Consider the following 17,397-nt stretch of genomic DNA (forward strand, 5'->3'; position numbering starts at 1 on the left):
CTACTTTAAAATACGCAGTTAGAAGACCCATATGTTGTCCGTGTAAATGAGAACTTTATTCTATAAATGCATAACTAAATGTTATAGTTTGTTAATTATTTTGACACTCAAAGCGCTTTCAGGATCCTTTTTACTCAATGATTCTCCTTCGCTTGTTAAAATTTGTGTGTCATACATTTGACATTTCTTACTTTACAATAAATGACAATATGAAATATTGTTTATGTTTTACATAGAAGGTTATTCAATTGTATTCAACTATTTTTGATTTTGGTCACCTTACTTTATGGAATTGTTACAGATAATTTTTATTATAATGATTTTGTAAATATGAATATTCGGTAAACATGCTAGTTAATATAATCAGAATCTTTCAATTATTTCGTTAGGTAATAAAAAATATACATTACGTTCCGTATATTTGAAAAGAAAAATTAGAACCAGGTGACTCTTCAATGGTTCATTAATTAACGCCGATTTTATAACCTGATAGCATTACCATGTTTCAATGAAACTGACATACTAAATTCCCTTATCGCACCGCGGGTAAATTATCAAGTTGTGATTGGTTTAACGTCGTCACATGGTGACCCCCTATGAGACCGTAGGAGGTTAGTAAATTTCATAGGGGGTTCGTGACGCGGTAATATTGACGTCATCTATTAATGCTGTTGTGTTTCATTGTTTATTTTTAAACAAAACGCATAAAAAAGTCCAGCGTGCGATAAATTCGTTATACGGTTAACTACTGACCCCCTTCGAAACATAGAGGGTGAATAAAATCCATAGGGGATTTGACCTCCAGACTCACCCCTTATGGATTTTACTAACCCTCTATGGATACGTAGGGGGTCAGTAGCGAACCAAAAAACTTATAGTATGTTGTTTGTCTTGGGTTTTACAGGAAAGTTTCAGTGGATTGCATGGGGAAATGTCCTTGTTCATCTCATTGTTATTGTACTAAAGACTATAAACCTGTGTGTGGTTCTGATAATAGAACCTACATCAATAGATGTATGGCAACATGTGTGTGAGTAGAAAGTTGAAAATTGATATATAACTAGTGTCTCAGTGGCTCATCGATCAGATCATATTAATCACAGTTTTATTATAAGAATAAAGAATCTAGTAATATTTTTTTTGAGATGCTATTTCAAGAAATCGTGTTGAAAATACATGTGTACGTTGTTCTGTTGTCAAGGGCATATTCAATGTATTTTTTTCCTTATTCAACGTCCAAATTTAAGTAGTTAATACAAAAATGTTGAATGCTGAAACTAAATCTTACAAGCTATTGCGTCGTATGTTGCAAGAGGTAAAAAAAAATCTTTACAATCCTTTACCTTTCATTTATTTTATTTTCTTATCCTATAGCAAAGTTGGAGTTGCTTGCAATGGAAATTGTCCATGTCCACCACCTTGTGTTTGTACTAAGGAGTACGACCCTGTATGTGGAAAAGACAACAAGACATACGGGAATAAATGTATGGCAGGATGTGCGTAAGTTAGAAGCTGTTGACAATTGTACCTTGTATTTTCTTACATTTGTTTAAATTCATTTGATACTTATGATAATTGTATTCATTTAGCAATAACATGGTGCAGAAAAACAATTTCCCAAATTCATTTCAACGTTAAGCAATATTAATATCTTTTTATGATATACCATTACTATATTACAGAAAAGTTGGAATAGCTTGCAATGGAAAGTGTCCATGTCCACCCGCTTGTGTTTGTACTAAGGAGTATGCACCTGTGTGTGGAACAGACAAAAAAACATACGGCAATAAATGCATGGCTGGATGTGCGTAAGTTTGCTGCTTTGGACATTGTACCTCAAATTTAGCATGTCAAGTAACATTTAAAGTTTAGTTATTACACAATAATTATAATTGTATTAAATATGTTGTAAGAACCCTTGACTAAGATATGTCAGCGTATAAATGCGCTTTTCTCATTCCTTCATAGCAATTTATAACGTTATACTGATATATGATATAACATTATTATCATATTACAGAAAAGTTGGAATAGCTTGCAATGGAAAGTGTCCATGTCCACCCCCTTGTGTGTGTACTAAAGAGTATGTTCCTGTATGTGGAACGGACAGAAAGACATATGAAAATAAATGTATGGCAGGATGCGCGTAAGTTAGCTGCTGTTATCAATTTTACCTCATGTTTACTTACATTGTTTGTCATATTTTTTTTAGCAAATAATGCTATAATACAACGCACAATTGTGTGGTATTATTTCACCTAAGGGTTTGTCAATACGACAAAGGAACTTTTTCTCAAAGTTTAAGACAATGCCGTCCGGTTTTGTTTTTTGTTATATTTGAAATACAAGATATACAGCACAACATAGTTGGATTACAATAAAGAAAAACAAGTAGCACTGAAAAAATCCAGATAAAAATATTGCTTCTGTCATAAGAATAATTCTTGGCAGCCTATTTGTGCCTGTTTTATTTCTCTCGTTTGGTAGACTTTTTTATGTGAAGAGTTACCCATCAAGTTTTGTAGTCGTAGTAATAACTTGTTTATTTGTGTTGAATTATACCTATGATCGTTATTTCACTATATTTCATGTTTTAGTATACGTTATATTTGAAAGTAACTGATATTTAATTTTACAAAAATGTATGTTTTGAAAGGAATAGGGTGGTATATCAAGCATTTAGTTTAAAATATAATGAGGCCTTTTTCAAAGTAAATATTTCCTGAAGAATTTTTTCTATACACATTTTTAAGTTTAAAGAAATTAAAGAAATTATGATATCATCCGCAATAAAAAGATAGCGTCAAAATCAGTCTTAGTCGATGCATTACATAAATGGTGCATATTAGACTAAAACAATACCACAAGCTTATTTTACAAGTTTAACCATATAGACAACTTTGTGTTAAAAATTATTATCTTATAACAGACAAGTTGGAATAGCTTGTAATGGAAAGTGTCCATGCCCACCTCCTTGTGTTTGTACTGAAGAATACGCCCCTGTATGCGGAACAGACAAAAGGACATATGGAAATAAATGCACTGCCGGATGTGTGTAAGTTGACTATTATATAATCCATTGTGTATTCAAGGTTAAATGTTGCTCTTGTTTGTGTAACCAGAATGCATATGCATACATATGTTTACAAGGACATGCACATTCTGAAACATACGAGAGTAAAATTATTGTATATAGTGTGTTTTAATAAAACAGATAAACAACAATAAAAGGTCATGACGTATCTGTGTGAAATCTGTTCTGATGTAGTATCACTGATATAAGAGTACAAGACAATCACATATTGAATCATTCGTTGAAGTATTTTGACCTTGCTTTATGTAGCTGGGGAGATCTAGTTTTAATGTCAAAATTAGGAAAATTTCTTCAACACCATTGGTGTTTAATGGATAGTCAATAACTATTTGGCATTCGATTTAATTGCACCATTTAGTTCTAGAAGGACAAAAATCACTTATAATAAGCTCATTTTCAATGTTTAACACTATTGATATCTTAATATGAAGAACCATTATCATATTACAGAAAAGTTGGAATAGCTTGCAATGGAAAATGTCCATGCCCACCACCTTGTGTGTGTACATTAGAATACGCCCCTGTATGTGGAACAGACAGCAAGACATACGGCAATAAATGTGCAGCTGGATGTGCGTAAGTTAGCAGCCGTAGTTAGTTTTACCTCATGTGTAGTTAAAAATTGTTACTCTAAAGCCAAAAAGCTAATATTGAAATGATATTTGTGATTACCCTACATACGATTGGTTTATGTGATTTTAACAACGATGCATTACATTAACAACAACAATCTCACAAGCTTATTTTCTATGTTTAACAATATTGGTATATGTATATGAAAAACCATTATCTTATTACAGAAAAGTTGGAATAGCTTGCAATGGAAAGTGTCCATGCCCACCTCCCTGTGTTTGTACTAAAGAATACGTCCCTGTATGTGGAACAGACAAAAAGACATACGGCAATAAATGTGTAGCTGGGTGTGCGTAAGTTAGCAGCAATAGTTGGTTTTACCTCATATTTAGTTAAAATGTGTGTTACTCTTTTGACGAAAAGCTAATATTGAAATGATATTTGTAATTACCCTAAAAACGATTGGTTTATATGATTTTAACAACAATGCATTACATTAACAAAAACAATATGTATATGAAAAACCATTATCTTATTACAGAAAAGTTGGAATAGCTTGCAATGGAAAGTGTCCATGCCCACCCCCTTGTATTTGTACTAAAGAATACGTCCCTGTATGTGGAACAGACAAAAAGACATACGACAATAAATGTGTAGCTGGATGTGCGTAAGTTAGCAGCCATAGTCGGTTTTACCTCATATTTAGTTAAAATGTTTGTTAGTCTTTTGACGAAAAGCTAATATTGAAATGGTATTTGTATTTACCCTAAATACGATTGGTTTATATGATTTTAACAACGATGCATTACATTAACAAAAACAATATGTATATGAAAAACCATTATCTTATTACAGAAAAGTTGGAATAGCTTGCAATGGAAAATGTCCATGCCCACCCCCTTGTGTTTGTACTAAAGAATACGCCCCTGTATGTGGAACAGACAAAAAGACATACGGCAATAAATGTGTAGCTGGATGTGCGTAAGTTAGCAGCCATAGTCGGTTTTACCTCTTATTTATATTTAGTTAAAATGTTTGTTAGTCTTTTGACGAAAAGCTAATATTGAAATGATATTTGTATTTACCCTAAATACGATTGGTTTATATGATTTTAACAACGATGCATTACATTAACAAAACCAATATGTATATGAAAAACCATTATCTTATTACAGAAAAGTTGGAATAGCTTGCAATGGAAAGTGTCCATGCCCACCCCCCTGTGTTTGTACTAAAGAATACGCCCCTGTATGCGGAACAGACAAAAAGACATACGGCAATAAATGTGTAGCTGGATGTGCGTAAGTTAGCAGCCATAGTCGGCTTTACCTCATATTTAGTTAAAATGTTTGTTAGTCTTTTGACGAGAAGCTAATATTGAAATGATATTTGTATTTACCCTAAATACGATTGGTTTATATGATTTTAACAACGATGCATTACATTAACAAAAACAATATGTATATGAAAAACTATTATCTTATTACAGAAAAGTTGGAATAGCTTGCAATGGAAAGTGTCCATGCCCACCCCCTTGTGTTTGTACTAAAGAGTACGTTCCCGTATGTGGAACAGACAAAAAGACATACGGCAATAAATGTATGGCTGGATGTGCGTAAGTTTGCCGCTGATTTAGTTGTTCACACAATGATAATTATGTTATTGAATGTGTAAGAAATATCTTTTCAAGACTTGCTTTCCTCCTTTGTATACACAGCAGTAAACCGGTTTGAGAGTCGATGTTTTCATGAAATGTTGCAGAAAAGACTATAAGTTATCACAAGCTAATGTTCTATTTTCAAAAATATGTACTATGAAAAAGAGAAAAAGAAACAAAATATTATGCATGTGTAATCACAATAATTTATCAAATATATTTTGTGAAATGACTTATGTTATGAATACTAATATTATGAAAAAATAATACCTTGCCAAATAGTGCTTCCCTTAACTATTAGGTAAGCTAACATGAGGGATACTAAGTTAAAGCTGTAAACTTAGTAAATTGTTACAGCAAATATGCAATAAAGATATTGTTACGTCGGAAAAAATAAAAAATATGAATATAAGAAAGACCAATGGTTTATTACAGAAATGTAGGAAAGCGTCCAATGAGTGGTTGATAACTATATGGCATTCAATTTAATTGGAAAAATTTTCAGTAAAAAAAGTAAAAAAATACTCTCTAAACCTTATTTTCGATATCTAACAATGTCAAATCTGAACTTGAAAGTCCTTTATCACTATTATAGAAAAGTTGAAATAGCTTGTAACGGAAAGTGTCCATGTCCACCACCTTGTCTGTGTACTAAGGAATACGCCCCTGTATGTGGAACAGACAAAAAGACATACGGCAATAAATGCATGGCAGGATGTGCGTAAGTTTGGAGCTGTGTACAAGACATAAATCGTAATAAAAATGTCAGATATAAGAAACAGTACTTTTGAATTTCGGTTAAACTATACTTTCTTTTGTTCATTTAAGATTAGATGAAATTATGACTGATCTCTTTTTAGACCCCTATATTGGAAAATCACAACAAAATATATATCATACAAATACAATCATACATATCTTCAAAAGACAGACATCAGATTGTCAGAAGTAAGCTTATGTATTTTTTTTTTATTTTGACTGGCATTTTTTTTAATTTACATGAGGTTTTCAAACTACTTCACTTTAGAACATGCTCTCTTCATTTCCAAATCTTGTCATTTGTATATGATCCAGGGCTTTACCTTAAGATATATTTTGCTAGTCAATGATTTTTACAAAGATACTTTTATGGTTTTTTAAATATCTTATGGTATTGGTTTAAGCTTTGGCTCTTATTATTTTAGACCAAATTCTGTCTAGTTAGTCTAGTAAGTCATTGTTTGCGAAATGTCGGTTCAAGGATAGATATGACCTCAAATATCATAGTATTTAATGTTTCTGCATTAAAGTGTCTACATTACATCAACCTGTTCATTTATCAATAAATAAAGGCAACAGTAGTATACCGCTGTTCAAAACTCATAAATCCATAGACAAAAAACAAAATCGGGATAACAAACTAAAACCGAGGGAAACGCATTAAATATAAGAGGAGAACAACGACATAACACTAAAATGTAACACACATAGACAAAATCCCACGAGAATAACAAATATAACATATATATATAACATCAAAACCAAATACATGAATTTGGGATAGACAAGTACCGTGACACGTCTTATCGCAATGTGAATTTACACTCAAAAATAATAGAAAACAAACGACACAACGTTATAATGTAATACACACAGAAACGAACTATAATATAACAATGACCATATTCCTGACTTGGTACAGGGCATTTTTAAAGGAAAAAATGGTGGGTTGAACCTGGTTTTGTGGCATGCCAAACCTCGCACTTTTATGGCCATATGAAATATAACATCAAAATGACAACACAGGACTACAATATAAATAAATTGGAGAACACAATTGACAAAGAATCACACGAACAACAGCCAACAAAAGGCAACAAGTTCAAAATTTTTATACGCCAGAAGTGTATTTTGTCCACACAAGACCTATGTGTGACGCACAGATACAAAAGTTTGAAAGCCGAAACGAGTACAAAGTTGAACAGCATCGAGGACCAAAAGATCAAAAAGATTAAAATTTACATAATTTTGAAAAAATTTAAATAATTTCACATTTGCTTAAAATAAGTTTTTCTTATGTCCAATAGCAGATAATTTTTCAAACGTGAAAATCAAAGGAAAATAGATTTTTCCTGAAACAAACTAAAACCTAATGTGTGGACAAAAAATCTATTTACACTTTATTGGATTTACTTGTAGGAAGATAGATATAAAATGCAAAGGAAAATGTCCATGTAAAGAAGACTGTGTGTGTACGGCTCACTATGATCCTGTTTGTGGTAAAGATAAGAAGACTTATGGCAATGCATGTGTAGCTAGTTGTCAGTAAGTTTAAGTCCAATATGTTTAGATTATAGCACGTTTTTCCATGTTTTTGTAATTATGTGTACCAAGTTATAGACTATTAAACCAGAAACTCCCATGGTAGATTTAATTGCCTGCTTAATAAATTATTAATTGAATAGTAAATATTATGAGAGTTACTGTTATATATGTGTTTCATTACCATTTTGAGTTTCATATCATTCACTGGTTAAACATTCAGATGCCACTAATTTGTGTTATAAGACTGCAATAATGTAAGCTACACATGATCTTTTAACATGTGCTTTCGATTTCAATCTTGCCAGTTCCTCTGCCTCTACGTTCTTCTACTTCCTTCACGAACCAGCCAAGAGTTTTTAAAGTGGCGTTATCCAATTATAATCTATCAATTAATCAATAAAATGGGTCTCGTATTTGACTGTTTAGTTCACTAGCGTATTATTATGAAAACTTTAACAGATAAATAGAACTTCAAATACCAAAATTAAGATCTGATTTGAATTAGCGAAAGACTGTAAACAAGACATATCACAAAACAGATTACTGTCATGCATCATATTTTAGTCTACAATGTTTGAGAGTGTCCATAGTAGAAAATGTTCATAGCCGTCAGTCAGTGACAAAGGTTCTATCTGTCTATACAACCTATAGGTTTATACATGTTGGTCTTCAACCATCAATAAATGAATATCTTAACTACGTCGAAGGGATAACTATTTACGATTAATTACACAAAACGGTATATTTGAAATGAAAATGAAAAAAAAAACTTATCCATAGAATATTAATATTGGATGTGAAGTAATATAAAGCTGTTACAGTTAATTTGTTTTTGTATGTAAATGTGACAAGCAATATGAAGCAAATTGACTTAAGGGAACGGATTACAAGTTTTAAAACTAATAATAAGAGACAAATATAAACAGTTCAGATATTTAATCAGTAAGGAGTGTTGAACATTTCGATCTCTATTTGTACTCATAATCTCTACATCCTTTATATTTCAGTAAGGTTGACGTAGCGTGTATTTTTAATGTTAATTGATTATAATTAATAATGATTACGAGAACATTGTTGTTTTTTCTTTCAGTAAAGTGGGCGTGGCTTGTAAGGGGAAATGTCCATGTAAACCACCCTGTATATGTACGTTAGAGTATGCTCCCGTTTGTGGAAAAGACGGAAAGACGTATGGAAATAAATGCCAAGCGGGCTGTCAGTGAGTTTTATACATTCATAAGCAATATTGCAATAATATTATATCAGTGTTTTAACAAACGGGAGTTATGATATATTTTACTGCGCACTATTTTTTATAAATTATATTTAAGCTGTTTTACCAGGGTGTTTTTCGTAATGATTGCTTATGGTACAAGATGAAGTCATGTTATAGTTGTTGGCTAGGCATCCATCTGTTATATCAGTCTTTCGTTTAATTTTGATAACTTGAACTATGTCATAATTTTATATGCAGTTTTGTATCAAATTTCGTTATTCGGACCCCGTTAGCATATTTTACAGAACTGGTTTTTCTTATTTCTGAAACGCGTATGTTATCGACATTTTTCTTCTAAAAGTTATTTGGTGGATAGTTTGAAAACAAGATTTCGAAGACGTTGTAATTTCGTTCTTTCAGCAAAGTAGGCGTGGCTTGCAATGGTAAATGTCCGTGTAAACCACCATGCATCTGTACTTTAGAGCATGCTCCCGTTTGTGGAAAGGACGGAAAGACGTATGGAAATAAATGTCAAGCAGGGTGTCAGTGAGTTTTATTCATCCATGTGCAATTATCAATTGATATCGTATCAGGGTTTAAATTCATTTGAGCTCCATAAGATCACAAAGGATTTCTGATATGTTTGACTGCGCATTACATTGGGATTTATTATTATTATTATATGTAAAATTGAGAATGGAAATGGGGAATGTGTCAAAGAGACAACAACCCGACCAAATAAAAAATAACAGCAGAGGGTCACCAACAGGTCTTCAATGTAGCGAGAAATTCCCGCACCCGGAGGCGTCCTTCAACTGGCCCCTAAACAAATATATACTAGTCCAGTGATAATGAACGCCATACTAATTTCCAAATTGTACACAAGAAACTAAAATTAAAATAATACAAGACTAACAAAGGCCAGAGGCTCCTGACTTGGGACAGGCGCAAAAATGCGGCTGTTTCATCAAGGTTTTTTGTTAATGATTACTTATTGTGTTATATGAAATAATTCACATAATAATACAATTATAGCTGTTGGATACTGTCTTTTATAATTATCTTTCTGTTGATAACTAAAATTATTCCGTTATTTGTTATGTTGATTTTTTTCTTCAAAATTTTCTAACCAGTCTCTTTATATCATATCTAACTGGAATAGTTTTGCTAATTTCTAAAGCCTGTCCGTCCTCGACAATGTTTGTATGGTTGTACGATGGATAGTTGTCTCATAGATAAACCTACCGAATCAAATTATTTTAATAACGAATCATCTCTCGTACATGCATATATGTCTCGCCCATTTTTTCGTACTGGTGCGGAAGGGACTAGATCCTGTCAGTTTAATTTCTTCATGCATTTTTTAAACGTTGCAATGGATTCCTAATTTCCGTCAGTGTGTTTCCGATATAACACCCTTTTGCATCATGCAGGACACGATGTTTCATACCTAGACGTAGTATGTAGGTTCAGAATGAATTTCAATATTTTATATTTAACTGTTGAGAGTTGAGAAAGTTTCATTACACAACGTACCGTCATGCAATCTATTTCGTTTTCGAGTAGCATTCATATATTCTATTTTATAACACGTTTCATTATTTTAATGTATTACGAATTTGTTGGTATTTGTTGGGATCTTTTATGTTGACTTTTTTCACTTACTAGTATATGTTTGATTCTATTGATTTTTTTTAAATATTTTGTAGTTCCGTATTTACTGCTGTACTTTATCTTGTAGGAAGGTACCAATTGCATGTCAAGGGAACTGTCCCTGTAAGAGTTACTCTAACTGCATATGTACGAAGGAACATAAACCTGTTTGTGGAATTGATGGCAATACCTATGGCAACAAATGTCAAGCCGACTGCAAGTAAGTACATAAATCATAGAATGACTGCAATTAAAATAAAGTAAGATAGGCAATGTTACGATTCAAATAAGAATTAGATAACAATTAAAATTTGTAGCTACTATTTGCATATTTTTCAAATTTTATAAACCACTTAAACTCTACTGGAACAACCTTATTCGTCTGTCCTTTCGTCAGTATTTTCATCAAATTACTTCAAGTGTTTTGCAAGGTATGTATTATATTAACGAGTTTATACGTCACACGCAGAATCTACCACGCAGAATGACATCGAATATTTCATAACACACGACACTCTTAGTTTAAAGGAACACATATTGTGAAACCATATGATGTCTAAGTTCCAGGAAATATCTTATGAAGGTGTAAACAATATTATGTAATGTTTGTTCTCAAGAACTCTTATTATCCATAGTTTTGTTTCATAGGAAACAAGACTATTATGCAGAATAATTTAATATATATGTTCACCAAACATGTATGATCTTGGTCGCCCTTACCGTTGTCATTGAAAAAGCAATGTACTGAATCCTGACTTTTGATAATGATCTGAGCAAAAATATCTCTCTGAATGGATAAATCCTCAATACTTCATCTTTTTGTCTGACCACAAATAAATCACGGATCATATTCCCCGAGTAATTAGGTTAAATAGCGAGGAACTTACAACATCTTTTCGTTAAGTATTGTTTGTATAGTGGAAAAGTGAATTCTAGTAATCATGTTTTAGAACTTTTTTTCTTAATAAGGATTGTTGAACTTTTATGTTTTTGATTGTATGTACACTTCAAAAATATTTAACTAGTAATATATAAAATATCTAATTCATTTTATTTTAGACATGTACTAGTAGCATGCCATGGCACATGCCCGTGTCATCATAATTGTCACGACTGCCTTTCTGAAGGAATGCAACAAGTGTGTGGAACAGACCACTTTACTTATATAAATTCATGTTTTGCAGAATGTCAGTAAGTATATTCCAATATATTGATTTCACTTAGTACATACATACAGAAATGCATGTAATAATAATTTTGAATATGTTAAATAACTTACACATAGTAAAGGTCACATCTACAATTAATTTATACGGGTTTTTTTTTAAACTACAACAGAGTTGAAGTCATAATTATCGCATTGTATCCTAATGTGTATCACCTCAATGGTGAATCCAGGGAACCCCCTTTTTTGACGATCAATGCATTTGAATGGGACATATAGTTTTTTATCATGGATTGGGAACCCCTTTTTTTTTTTAAAGGCTGGATGCGCCCCTGCACCCGAACATGTATGAAGTATTTGCCAACTAACTTAGGGCAACAATTATAACCTTTATGTTAATACAAAATCAATGTAATATAGCTTGTCCTACAGTACCTTCACACTATACTCTATTTCTAAGTAAACTCTCAGTAGGTCTTAGTGTATACCGTTAGTATTGTGGCATTATTGACCTATATGTCGAGGTGTCGAGTAACTGTTCGATGTGTTGGAGCTATTGATTTTGGCATTTGATCAAAGACTTTCTGTTTTGAATTTTCTGAAGAGTCTGGTATTTTTGTTATTTTACGTTTTTCTGTTTATTCTTTTTCAGTCAGTTTTTACAAAGATCAGCATTGCAAACTCCTACCCATTAGGGAAATAGAAATTGAATAACAGTTGATCACGATGCTTCCCTGAAAATTTATTTTAAAAAAAGCATTGTAATTCATTATATATCGGCTCTAATCTTAACATCTAGGTAATATTTGGAATACATTTGAACGCTTAAATCGTTTGACTCGCATGGATTTATAAGGAATTATATATTTGCTATATAAACTGTTTGTGCTGCACAAAATGTCAGAGTAAAGGTAAACGATTACAGAAAATAAATTCAGAAAAAAAGTAATTTCTCATGGTTCTGCCCCATATTTATATGTTTGAAAATAGACCTCGAGGTATTAAATTTGTACAAATTGTGACAGTTTTTCACATTCGTTCATTTAAGGAACAGATAGTACTGAGGTTAATTTATGTGAATGTTTCTTATAAAGTTCCACAAATTCTGTTGTGAATCCAGATTGAATCATATCAAAATAGATTTAAACCGACCCCAAACGATTACAGAATACCTATTGCAAAGTTGTACACATGCTTAACTTCATACTCGTAAAACATCGAATTTATGTTTCATTTGTTGAGACCTTTTTAACAGTTGGACAATAATTTATGTTTATTATGATTTATTTTGTGGGAACTGGTTGCATGCTTTTATATAACTTAATTGTTCGTTTTTATATGGGTTTTTTTCTTCAATTTTTCCATAAATTTACTTCTTTCATCTGTTAATATAGTATAATGTTTGTGTATCCTTACGTTTTTGTTCTTCTGAAAAACATGCATAGTGATGAATGATCAGAAAAAAAGGAAGGTGAAGACTTCATTGCTCTTTCAACAACAAGCGGTTATTGGTGCAATATGGTTACTATGGAGTTATATGAATTCGGCAATGCAACCACAACAAACTTTTGTTTTATATTTAAGGGGGAAGAAAGTCCAGTGTAAAAGTAAGTGCCCATGTCCAAAGTCGTGTACCTGTACCAAGGATTATAAACCTGTCTGTGGGGAAAATGGAAAATCCTATTTGAATAGCTGCCTTGCAGGTTGTGCGTACGTATGCTTTTTTAAAAGTTTGTTTTGAATGGTAAAAATGTAGATATAAAGATAACTACTAAATAATTGCATTCAACCAATAACTTTAGGTTATTTCTAATTATGGACAAGAACAATAAAGTAACTCATGAAACATCGGATTCAGAAACAGGAAATGTGTATTAATCTTTCAAATAGATATCAAAGGTACCAGGTTTATATTTTGATACACCAGACGCGCGTTTCTTCTAGATAAGACTCATCAGTGAAGCTCAGATCAAAATAGTAAAAAAAAGCCAAACAACTGAACAAGTATAAAGTTGAAGAGCATTGAGCACCAAAAATTCCAAAAAAGTTGTGCCAAATGCGTCAAAGTCAAGCGCCTATCTTCAGCTTAACTTTGATGTTAGATGGTCTCATTTTAGGACGACTTAGATGTTAACATTAGGAGCATGTATGTATCGGGGAAATATCGTAGGCAGTAATTTGTGAACAGGGAAAGGCATTTTTACACAATATGCACATATTTTACACGTTTTAGACATCTTTTGCGTAGAGTCATATAATCTCAACGATACCTCGATCATAGGTGAAAAAGCAGTAAGAATGAAAATTAAAAAAATATATAAAACAGTGGCAATAAGTATAAACGCTAAGCTTTTTCATATAATTCATTAAAAATAAGTTGACAAGAAAAGCTTCGCTTCCTCTACATGCGTATGTATACTGTCATACGGTTCCACTATAGTATCCAGTACACGCAGTAATGTTTTTCTTATACACAGGAACATGAGGAAAGTAAAAATAATGTCACGCGACAAACTTTGAGTTTCTGAAACGCTGTGTGATATAAAACAATTTTCAATTATGTGTTGTTTTATGGTATGACAGTGGTGTTCTTGTGTAAGAATGTACAGTACATCTGTTTTATAATGACGAAGGTGTGCGTTTTTCGTCAAGGCTTTAAATCATAATTAAAGATTAAAAAGTAAAAAGTAAAATCACAAAAATACTGAACTCAGAGGAAAATCTAATCGTAAAGTCTATTATCACATGGCAAAATCAAACGACAAAACATATAAAAAACGAATGGACAAGAACTGTCATATTCCTGACTTGGTACAGGCATTTTCAAATTTAGAAAATGGTGGATTAAACCTGGTTTTATTACGCTACACCTCTCACTTTGTTGCCATAATAAACTGCATTCATTGCATTAAATCAGTGACACTTGTTCTAGTTTAGTTACATATCGGGTTTCATTGGAAATTAATTGTCATTTTTGTTTATTCTAGGAACGTTGGAATTAGCTGCAACCATAAATGTCCTTGTGGATACGACTGTCACAAGTGTTCATCAGCGGGATTGCACCCTGTATGTGCCTCACATGGAGAAACTTTTATCAATAAATGTTTTGCTGCGTGTGGGTAAGATTTGTTGATGACTTATTTTCATTTGTTACCTTAATTTGCATCCTTCAGATGGTTTTGTGACGAGATATGGATATCGGTAGGTTAATGTTGCCTCTCATTTGTCAAGATGTTACCCAGACATCAAGCTGTTTGTTCATCAAGTACTTCGAAAAAAAGCCACTTGATATTTAAAAGCAAAGAAGTTTCTGCAGTTTATGAAATTATAATCTTTTAAAATGGTAACGCATTGAAAATAGTTCTTCATATTACACAAAATGATTTAGGAGGAATATAGTAATTATTTATATATATGTATAGAGTTGTGTTTATCAATTTGCAGTTCAAATTATTTAATTTTATAATTACAGACAACATGGACAAGCAACAATCCAGTGTGAGGGACCATGTCCGTGCAAGCTGTAAATTAAACAAACAAAACAATGTTGTGTTGTCTTTTTTTTTTAGAATAACATTAAGGGTGCCAATTTCACTACACCAGATTCATAATTTGACAATTAGTGTCCCGGCCGTCAGTGCATGATGCTCGAAGCCAAAATATTTGAAAATCTAATGGCTACTACAAATGTTGAAGAGCTGATAAAACCAAAAGAATCTGAAATATAGTAAATCCTGGACAAAAAATAAGCTTTGCAATATCGGAGACAAATTCGTATCGTATGCCCTTAAAGCCACACTTGAAAGACTGTTTGAGCGTTTCAAAGAAGAATGAAAATGTTTGAATCTTAGAACAAAAAAAAATGGTTGTTCCTAAATCGCGTTTACCTATTTTGATGTTTGCCCTATTTAAGTTTGAAAACGTTTCTTTGTCTTCTCTTTCGAATTCATATGTACCTTTTGATACTCTAGTCGTTTCTGATAAGATCAATTCGTGTTAATTAAGGGCAAACGATACAGTTTTGATCCCGTATTTACAGTTTGATGAACATTTCTATATAGGTTATATTTTGCCTGATTAAATCAAATATATAATAAAAAGTATACCTTCATGTGCTACTTTTTGAGTTAAATGAGGTCGAAATTTTGTATATTTGCTCAAAATTCGGATTTGTAGCCGTATTTTTCCTTTCGAAAGAAAGCCATAACTTTTTTGTTTTGTAGATAAACACATATTGTTTTTTGTTAAATAATTTGTAATTTCTGTATTTTATAATAATCATAAAAATGTATGCATTTTTTATTCAGAAATAACTCATATTTCATATTTATCAAATGGTCATGAATTGAGAAAAAAACGTCATTTTTTGCTGTATATTTATCAAAATAAAAAAAGGGCACTATTTACAGTTTTATCAAATTTGGTCCAGATAATCTCCCTGCAAAATGAAACAAAATGTCGTTTTAAAAAATAGGGGTCCATGCACTCGTTTTCAAGTTAAATAAGTTTGAATGATAAAAATCAGTCAAAAAATGCATCTTTTCCCGATATGTATATATATATATCAGTTTGACGTCGCGAAAATAACATTTTACGTTGCTAACGTAAATTGTTATTTTCGCGACGTCAAACTATGACTTATCGGGAAAAAATTCAGTTTTCGACTGGTTTTTTTACCATTCAAACTTATTTGATTACGCGAGAAGATTATGTGTGACAATTTTCATGAAAACGTAAATAGTGCATTTTTTTGTAATTTGATAAATATGCAGCAAAAAGTGATGCTTTTTTTTTCTACATTCATGAACATTTGATAAATATGAGTAATTTCTGAATGAAAAATGTATAATTTTTAGGATACTTATAAAATACAGAAATTACAAATTATTTAACAAAAATCAATTTGTGTTTATCTTTTAAAACAAAAAAGTTATGTGAAAGAAAGTTTTGAAAGAGAAAAAACGGCCACAAAAATCCAAATTTTGAGTAAAAATACAAAATTTCGACATCATTTTACTCAAAAAGTAGAACATGAAGGTATATTTTTTATTGCATATTTAATTTAATCAGGTAAAAAAAAGTCCTTGTGGAAATTTCTATCAAAATGTAAATACGAGATCAAAACTGTATGGTATGCCCTTAAAGAAAATTTAGAAAAGGACATAGCATACTGGATACCTGTTACTTTAATCTCTGATAGGATATCGCAGAATGATAGAAGATATGGTTGATCAGTAAATTCTTATCTAAATAACAATTGTGTTCCTCATGTGTCGTTTGATTTTGCTTCTAGCTCAATATTTTTTGAAAGTACAGAACTTTTGAAAAACCACATGATGCCTGATAATGAAACACTGTTCATAAAATTAACAAATACAAAAACGGGATATTTTAAAGTACAACATACCAAATACATACACCAGACTCCTAAAACATTTTTAAAAGAAAACGAATGTCCCTTGTTCCAGATAGCCCGATATGGTGAAGACACTTACATGTTTGGGAGTTTGAACCAGTGTCCTGATGGCAATCTATTCATTTTCTGAGGCTTCTTTTTCTACAATCAACGCTTCCTAAATCTGCCGTGGAATCGGACTCACCAAATTATACACTACTCCTTTCTTTTGTGTACTTTACTTGATTTTGTTTGAATTTTCTAACTTTCTGACTTCATTTCACTAACACAATTAATCTAAAAACTTGTCGTCATCTTATGTTATTTGTATTTGAGATTCATA

The 17,397-nt window shown here is 31.8% G+C and overlaps 1 protein-coding gene across 1 annotated transcript; it reads left to right on the forward strand.

Annotated features, from left to right (window-relative positions):
• The first annotated feature begins 909 nt into the window (after positions 1 to 909).
• LOC143049586 (uncharacterized) lies at positions 910 to 15,204 on the forward strand. Its single transcript, XM_076223189.1, has 20 exons — positions 910 to 1,030; positions 1,375 to 1,500; positions 1,683 to 1,808; positions 2,021 to 2,146; positions 2,930 to 3,055; positions 3,545 to 3,670; positions 3,895 to 4,020; positions 4,209 to 4,334; positions 4,523 to 4,648; positions 4,843 to 4,968; positions 5,157 to 5,282; positions 5,920 to 6,045; positions 7,503 to 7,628; positions 8,719 to 8,844; positions 9,262 to 9,387; positions 10,583 to 10,714; positions 11,554 to 11,685; positions 13,244 to 13,369; positions 14,647 to 14,778; positions 15,132 to 15,204. The coding sequence occupies exons 1-20, from the start codon at positions 924 to 926 to the stop codon at positions 15,184 to 15,186; spliced, it is 2,448 nt and encodes an 815-aa protein (XP_076079304.1). The 5' UTR covers positions 910 to 923; the 3' UTR covers positions 15,187 to 15,204.
• Positions 15,205 to 17,397: the final 2,193 nt, after the last annotated feature.

Source organism: Mytilus galloprovincialis, chromosome 10 (assembly GCF_965363235.1).
Source record: "Mytilus galloprovincialis chromosome 10, xbMytGall1.hap1.1, whole genome shotgun sequence".
Classification (NCBI taxonomy): domain Eukaryota; kingdom Metazoa; phylum Mollusca; class Bivalvia; order Mytilida; family Mytilidae; genus Mytilus; species Mytilus galloprovincialis.